Raw genomic sequence first — 8,784 nt, 5'->3', positions numbered from 1 at the left:
CTGCGCATATGGGGAAAGTGGACGAGACTCGGGTAAACCTCAATGAGGTTGCTCATGACTTGGCACGAGGACTTGCTAGCCGTGACAGTCACAACCGAGCCGTTCACCATCAAGCGAGGGAATCCAGAGATCATTTATTAACATACAATGATGTTACCAAACATTACTATTTAGGACGCAGACAATTCCCATTGCCACATTCAAAACTGAACAGGGCTCAGGCAGTCTCACTGCGCTTATTGCAAACGGGTACATATCCCACACCGTACACCATTAATAAAATATATCCAGAGAGGGAGATTAAGATGGAATGCAATGATTGTAATGGCATCATTGGAATCAGACATATGCTGGCGGGGTGTCCCGCGACTCTCCCCAACCTCGTTGAAGAATGGACACAGTGGGAGAAAAGGATTCAAAGCCCATTGTTTCAGGACCAACTAAGGGCAGTCCAGAGGGCCCATGATGTCGCTGAAAGGCTTGTCCTGACGGTGCCAACGTGGGAGCGGCCCGCCTTGGCTTGAGAACTCGAGCCTCTGGCCCTCAGTACAATAAAAGTTTTCATACACACACAGAGGAACGAAAGGAACAAATTTATAGCATTTCGTGAACCGCTTCATAAAAGGTTCGCTTTGCGTAGATTCCAACATGTGCATTGAATCTCCGTAAGTGTATTTTTGTAGGCATTCTTTGAGCCAACCACCCAACAATTGTTCCATGGCATTCCTCGAAGGTTCGGTCACACCACACACATGCGACAGGTTACACGGCTGCCTTCTTTCCCGAGTATACTTAGCAATGCCGCCACCAGTCACTCGGCTGTTATTGCACTTTATGTGTATAATCAATTTGTAAGCGTACTTACCTTCAGGCTTGAAGAGCACATCACCTCGAAAAAAGGCTCGGTAGTGGCGCAAAGGTGTCGGGTTCAAATGAGTAGCCCCTCGGGCGTACAGTCAAGGGCGAAAAAGATAGCGGGCGGGGCTTCGTTCATTTATAGGGGTGCAGTGAAGTTCGCTCTTCATTATTCGCTGGACGGTGAAGCCAATTCTTGCATTTTAGAGTCCTGAAAGGCCAAAAGGCGAAAATCGCCACTTCACACTTTATACAGGGGTTTGATAACAGCGCTAGTCAACATTGCGGACCCGGCCTGTGTTGCCACATCAATATGCATTTTGAATATTCATTAATAAACTAACGGAATTGGAAGTAAGAAATGAAACTGTAGTAAATGAAATGTGGTAATAATAAACGCAGCTATGAAGTTAAAGGGGTATTCAAGGGGAGGGAGAATACCTCCCTGCCACAAGGGCAGCATACCATGGGACGATGCCGTGGCGTCTTCGTTAGGCAGCATGGCCCCGACGATTTGCCCAAATGCACCGGGGGAACATCTCTTTCCGAGCAACAAATATTCAACAGAGGCTGAGGAGCTCACCCAGCCTTCCTGCGCTTACTTTCTCGGTGGTGAGAAAGAGAGAGAGAGAGAGTAATTGTCGAAAGCAAGGAGTGCTATCTGCTGCAGCTTTTTAGGGAGCATGTCTCAGCGCCCACCTCGGCGTAGATGCACGCGAGTTTGCTGCTGATTAGGAGAGAGAGAGAGGAGGTTCACCGGAAAAAACTGTAATAACCGATGTGGACGCAGCAGCAGCCATTGCAAGATTCCTTTATTGCACAAGAAACAAGGGTTTATTTAGGCACGGTGCATCGCTCATTGTAACACGTGCGATGGGTATAACACGGAAGACATGCGCACAAGATAGCCAACTCAGTCACGTCGTTCTGTTATCACAGAAACGTCATGGATGATTCCTTCTCATATCTCAAGTGATCAATGCCCCGTGTGAGTACGCCTTTAGGGAGGACGAAGAGAGCCGTTGAACACCTGTAAGCTCACCATGCAAAGAAATCTTTCGTGGCATAGACAACGGCAGCAGTGGCATAAATTACTGTACCGCGAAGTGCACTAATTGATGTACCCACGTCAATTTAGCTGTGCCTCACTGACACATGAATACAGGAAATCGCGCTTAGAGGGCTTGCTTGTATCTGTAAGTGACTAGATCCACTCTTTCCACTCAACCAAGCAATGTGCATCCCCAATCTTTGATGCACAACTTCAATAATTATTTAACAGGGATAGTCGGGCGAGTTGGTGGTCGACATTGGAATGCATCATGTAACCGCGCAAACAACAAAGGAACAAAGAAGGAAACACACAGGACAGGCGTGGAACTTCAACGGAGATTTACTCCAGGAAATCCCACATTTATACGTGTATCGTAACCACACTTGCCAATCATCAGACAACCATCAATCGACGTTGCATGCGGGCGTGAGTGGCATAAATTTGCATGTAAACATTTGAACTCTTTATCACACAGTGACACGGAAGAGCTGTTTACGCAACTGCCAGATTGCATTTTTATACAGTAAGCTTCATATATTTCTCGGGTCAGTTGTGGCGCAATCATCTTCAAGACTTCGGTGTTGCGGAACCTAGGCGTGCAATTACGACAGTGGCGACAATGGACAGCCAATTTGCCACCCCCCGCCAGTACTTCTACCCCTGCGCGGTGCTCCTGCAGTCTGACGTTTAGACAGCATCGCGTCTGCCCTATGTAGCTGTTGCCACAAGAGAGGGGTATCCGGTACACTACCCCTATTCTGCATGGGACGAACCTGTCAACGTGCTTGATACCACATTCATTTCTGTTTTTCTTGCCCTGCACTATGTTGCACATGCTCGCCAGTTTCTTGGGCGCCATGAAAACCGCCGGCACTTTACATTTTTCAGCCACTTTCTTGAGGCGGTGAGAGATTTGGTGGTAGTACGGGATGGCAACAGGTCTACGGCGTTGCGGCTCTACGCTTGGGCGGAGCTCTGATGGACCTCGCGCTTTCTTGTCAAGGGTTTCTAGCACCGAGGTGACCATCTCATACTAAAATTCGGCGTTGTGCAGTCTTTGCAGCTGTAAGGACACGCTATGTAGCATTTCATGCTGGCAGGACTTATCAAGAGCAGCACGTAGGCAGTTTTTCTCAATTCCCCTTTTTTCAAGCTTTGAATGAGCAGACTGGTAGTTTAAAGTACCTGTTTTATTCGAGGCTGATATCTGTAGCACGCATGGCATCCAGCAATAATAATGCAAATGTCTAGGAACTGGAGGCTAAAGCCTCCATCCTAGCTCGATGGAAGGGGCAGCGCCTAAACCGTCACCTCAGAAGTAAGATCACCAAACTGAACACAGACATCGAGGAGCATTGTCAAATCCTCAGCCGGCAACAATGGACTGAGCTGTGTAACACGGTGAATGGACAACTTCATCGCCCTTCCTCGTGGAAACTCCTCAAACATCTGCTTGATAATACCACCACCCGCACCACCCAACAGGATCGGCTGCAGAAGCTCCTCTATACGGAGACCCATAAGCAAGGTCCACAACAGGTGCTTGACTACCTCTGCACCAGATATATCTTCAGGGGACAAGTCAGTCCACACAGCAATTACATCGGTAGCCCCAACCCTACACTAGACGCCGATTTCAGCGTATCTGAAATACATGCCGCTCTACGCAAGCTTAATGGTCGTTCTGCTCCAGGGCCAGACGGGGTCTCTAACAAAAGCCTTCGCAATCTCGATGACGAGTCCGTGTCCCATCTGACTGACTACATCAACGATTGCTGGCGCAGTGGTGCCCTTCCAGCCGCCTGGAAGACTGCCAACGTTATCCTAATCCCAAAGCCTGGCAAACCATCTAGCCTCAATAACTTAAGGCGCATCTCCCTCACTTCATGCGTAGGCAAGGTGATGGAACACGCCATCTTAGCACCCATCAACAGTCACCTTGAGGACAACTCTCTCTATCCCCACACCATCATTGGATTTCGCCCTCACCTTTCTACTCTAGACGCTATGTTGCAGCTCAAACATCAAGTGCTAAACGATCGTTCCCGTAACATGAAAGCCATTCTCGGACTCGACCTCAGTCAAGCCTTTGATAACATTTCCTATGCACCTATTCTTGAGCAGGTCTCCAACCTCCAGCTGGGAGAGCGCGCCTACAATTACATCCGTGACTTTCTCTCCAATCGCACGGCTACCCTCTCGGCCGGGGACTTACGATCAGACGAGCTTCCCCTTGGCAGCAAAGGCACCCCGCAAGGTTCGGTTATCTCTCCCATGCTCTTTAACTTAGTCATGATTGGCCTTGCCAAGCAACTACAGCAAGTCGACAATATCAACCATACCATCTACGCCGACGACATCACCATCTGGTCGTACCGAGGCAGTGATGGTCAAGTGGAATCAGCCCTCCAAACGGCGATTGACACGGTTGAAGCCTATCTCCAAGGGACTGGACTGCGCTGTTCGCCGGCTAAATCGGAGCTCATGCTCTACAAGCCCATTCAGCGGGGTCGCCCTCCCAAACACCAATCTGATCACCGACCCTGTGACGCCATCACCCTGCGCCTTCAAGATGGCAGTCCTATCCCACACGTCCCTAGTATCCGGGTTCTCGGTCTCGCCATCTCTACCAACGACTCCAACGCCTTGGCTCTCAACAAGATCTGTGCCCAATCTCAAAACACCCTATGACTTCTTAAACGTATATCTAACCGACGAGGAGGACTCAAAGAAGAAAGCCTTCTCCGACTCGTTCAATCCTTTGTCATATGCCACATTACCTACGTTGCTGCGTACCTCAACTGGTACCGGGCTGAGCAGAACAAGCTCGACACCCTCATACGAGGGGTCTACAAGCAAGCACTTGGGCTCCCGCATTGCACCAGCACTGAACTCTTCAACCAACTGGGAGTTCACAACAACCTTTCCGAACTCATTGAAGCCCAACAACGCTCTCAGCTTGAACGGCTCACCCATGCTGAAACGGGGCGCTTTATTCTGTCCACGCTTGGCTTCACCTATCACCAGAAACAGGGCCCCAAACAACCGATCCAGACCGACATCCGTAGCTGGATCTACATAGACCCTGTCCCTAGAAATATGCACCCTGAATATAACAGGGCCCGGCGCCAAGCTCGGGCCGGAGCTATCATAAAAGCCCTTGCCAACGTACCTGGCGTCACATTTGTTGATGCAGCCCAATACTCCCATGGCACACGATTTGTGGCCGTCGCCACACGCGATGGAGCCCTACACCATGCCTGCAGCGTCACTACCCCCACTGCAGAGACGGCTGAAGAAGTGGTCATCGCCCTGGCCACTTTAGATCCCACCTGTCACACCATAGTGTGTGACTCTCGCTCAGCCGTTACTAACTTCAACAAAGGGCGTATTTCTCCCCAAGCTCTTCGCATCCTCTGCCAGGCACCACACTCTAAAGACAGCATTATCTCCCTAACATGGATCCCAGCCCATGCGGGCCCTGTTCACCCACACCTCCCCAATCTCACCGAGGTCACCCACTCTATTTCGCGAGGCCTAGTCAACCGCGCCGGAGTCACTGGAGATGAGTTGGACACCAGGGACAGACTGACAACTTTTAACGATCTCGTTAAGGCCTTTTACCTGAGTCGCCGAATCTTCCCCCCGCCTCACCCAAAGTTCAGCCGGGCGCAGGCTACCACCCTGCGTCTACTACAAACAAACACGTACCCTTCACCCACCCGCATCCACCTTATATTTCCGGAAGTCTACACTACCCCCAACTGCCGGTGCTGTGGAATTCACCCGGCTACGCTTCCGCATATGCTATGGGAGTGCCCAGCACAGTACGCACAGACTAACACCACGACTTTCTCGTCGAGGTTGCATGAGGCTCTGCGGAGCTCCGCCCTCAACGACCAAACCTGGGCGACCCAGCACACCTGCGAGGCGGCGGCGAGGCAAGCCCGCGACGTCCCTTCGTGGGAGGCATAGGCCCGGCCATCATAAAGTGCTGGTTCTACAATAAAAGTTTATTCCTCCTCCTCCTCCAGGAACTGCAGGCTTCCGCGCGAAGTCAACTCAAAAGTGAAACTTAACCAAAAGGCGCTCTCTCGGAAAATTTCAAAGACACGGTTTACTGTAGTTGAACCGCCTCCCTCCCCTACCCCTTTCAAAAAGTGGCATAATCTTCAACATATCTAAAAATCTTAGCCGAGCAGGCTGTGCCAAGGCGTTCAGCAATTCACTTGTCACAATATGATAAAGATATATCAATTAATAAAGGGGCAATACCGGAACCAATGCGCACTCCACGCTTTTGAACGAAATTCTTTCCTTCGAAATAAACGGTGGTCGATGCCAGATAAAAATGAAGAATTTCTGTGTCGGACCTCGCCACGGAGGAGGCGCCGTTTACAGCGCGGGATCGACTTATTACTTACCACGACATCTGCGCACACTACCGATTAGACCGCTTAGCCTTTCCGCCACTCATGGGCAAATCCCCGCGTAGGTGTGAAGTTCTGTGGCGACAGCTGCAGACTCGCACCTTTCCGTCCCCTTACCTCCTCCATCGCATTCATCCCGCCATTTACCTTTCTCCCTCTTGTAAATTCTGTGTCTCTCCCAAAGCAGACTTAAACCACATGATGTGGGGGTGCCCTAAGCACCCCCTTCCCCCTTTCCTCAAGCAATTAATATTAGTGAGGAGCAGTGGGAGGCTGCCTTGCGCAGCTCCAGACCCGATCTTCAGGAGGCCATCCTGGAGTGGGCTGAGAGGATAAAGGAGACCTACTTCAAGCAGTTCCTCCCCCACCCTCTAATCCATTGCCCCCTTCTCTTTAAAGAGGGATAAATAAAGTTTTTCATCATCATCAGCATCTAAAAACGTCGTCCACACTTATGCCTTTGCCCTGAACCGTCGGCTCGTGCTTTCGGAAATTGTTCTCCTCTTCTACCCGTCTACTCCCTCGAAAAGGCTGCCTACCAGATTGATGATACTCAGGTCTGAACTATGGAGGCATGTGCGACATATTCAAGGATGCCTGCGGGTGCTTGCAACGTCCCAAGTGGAGGGAACCCAGAGCTGTGAAGCCGTGTACAGAAGGTACTCTAGCGAATGTATCCATTTTACCAAACTGCTGTGGTCCTTGTGTCTTCCAGCGCTCCTCGATCGGGCAAAGTTTCGAAAAAGAGTAAATGTGCCAATAGGAAAGGTTTCCTATATTGGACACTTTGATGTGCCAAAAAGTGTTGATTTGGTTTTATCTAAAGGACCTCAGTTCTGTATTCAACCCCAAGAGCCCCCGGTCGAGCTCCCATCTATTGTCAAGAACACTGCAAGATGTGCGCCTGAGGATGAAAAAGGCATGTGTATTTCAGAAGGGGTAAACTCACTCGCGGTGAAACGGTCCAAGCAGAATCAGCAGCGTGATCTTAAGCGAAGTGTCGAGTACCTCAAGCAGAATGATCTGGCTTTAATGATTTCTATTAAAGAAGGTAGTTTTACCGTTCTACCTAATTCGTTATTTCGTCAGAAAGCGAGGGAAGGGGTTGCAAAAAATTTTGCCATCATGTCGTGCACTGCCACTCAGCTAAAAAAAACTAGCGTTGGGTTTGTGTGATAGGGGTAACCTGACAAAGCTTGGTTTGGCTATCAAGAGTGCGAAGTGCGGAGCACTCAGCATTTTCTTCTCCGCGAAAACCCATAAAGAAGGCGTTCCATTCCGAGCCATCGTATCGGAGTGTGACACGTGGCAGGGGACTGTCTGTCTCTAAGTTTCGGCAGAAACACTTGCACTTGCTCAGATTGGAGGACCCGTTCATGATAAGGAATTCTGAGGAGCTTATCCCATTTCTTCGTGATCAGGAAGGCTCGAGGGAATCGTTTTCGTTTCCCATTGATATCATTGATTTATTTTATTACATTCCCCAATATAAATAGCTATGCCTTATTAGGGATTCCATTGATGACTACGGCCCAGTGGCCTCTCAGAACGCATGTGGCGTAAGTGTGCACGACTTCTTAGAAATTCTTCATTTTTATCTGGCATCGATTATCGTTTATTTCGAAGGAAGGAACTTCGTTCAAAAGCGCGGAGGGTGCATTGGTTCCTGTATTGCCCCTTTATTAAGTGTTATTTTCTTATCATATTGTGACAACCGAATTGCTGAACGCCGTGACACAGCCTACTCGGCTAAGATTTTTACATATGTTGACGATTATGCCATTTTTTTAAAGGGGTAGGGAAGGGAGGCGGTTCAACTGCAGTAAACCGTGTTCTTGAAATTTTCCGAGAGAGCGCCCTTGGGTTGAGTTTCACTTTTGAGTTGCCCTCGCATGGAAGCCTGCAGTTCCTGGACATTTGCACTATTGTTGCTGGATGCCATGCGTGCTGGAAGTATCAGCCTCGATCATAAAAAGGGATTTTAAACTACCAGTCTGCTCATTCGAATCATGTAAAAAGGGGGATTTCGAAAAATTGCCTGCGTGCTGCTCTTGATGTGTCCTGCCAGCATGAAATGCGACATAGCGTGTTCTTACAGCTGCAAAGACTGCACAGGCCAGATTTCAGTATGAGATGGTCACCTCGGTGCTAGAAACCCTTGACAAGAAAGCGCGAGGTCCATCAGAGCTATGCCCAAGCGTAAAGCCGCAACGCCGTAAACCTGTTGCCCCCCTCCCCCCCCCCCATGCCGTACTACCACCAAATCTCTCACCGCCTCAAAAAGGTGGCTGCAAAATGTGAAGAACCGGTGGTTTTCACGGCGCCCAAGAAACTGGCGGTCACGTTCAACATGGTGCAGGGAAAGAAAAAAATACATGAATGTGGTATCAAGCACGTTGACAGGTTCGTCCCATGTAGAATAGGGGTAGTCTACCACATACCCCT

General features: G+C 49.6%; 1 protein-coding gene across 1 annotated transcript in view; it reads right to left on the bottom strand.

Annotated features, from left to right (window-relative positions):
- Window positions 1-875: 875 nt before the first annotated feature.
- The window catches only part of LOC139049643 (uncharacterized), a 32,663-nt gene continuing 24,754 nt past the window's right edge, over window positions 876-8,784 (bottom strand). Inside the window, exon 2 of the mRNA XM_070525291.1 lies at window positions 876-1,066. Coding sequence (XP_070381392.1) covers window positions 1,025-1,066 — 42 coding nt within the window. The 3' untranslated portion in view covers window positions 876-1,024. The remainder of the gene's footprint in view (window positions 1,067-8,784) is intronic.

This window comes from Dermacentor albipictus, chromosome 9, assembly GCF_038994185.2.
Source record: "Dermacentor albipictus isolate Rhodes 1998 colony chromosome 9, USDA_Dalb.pri_finalv2, whole genome shotgun sequence".
NCBI lineage: Eukaryota > Metazoa > Arthropoda > Arachnida > Ixodida > Ixodidae > Dermacentor > Dermacentor albipictus.
The sequence above is the reverse complement of the archived record's forward strand: the minus strand, read 5'-3'. Positions and strand labels throughout refer to the sequence as shown.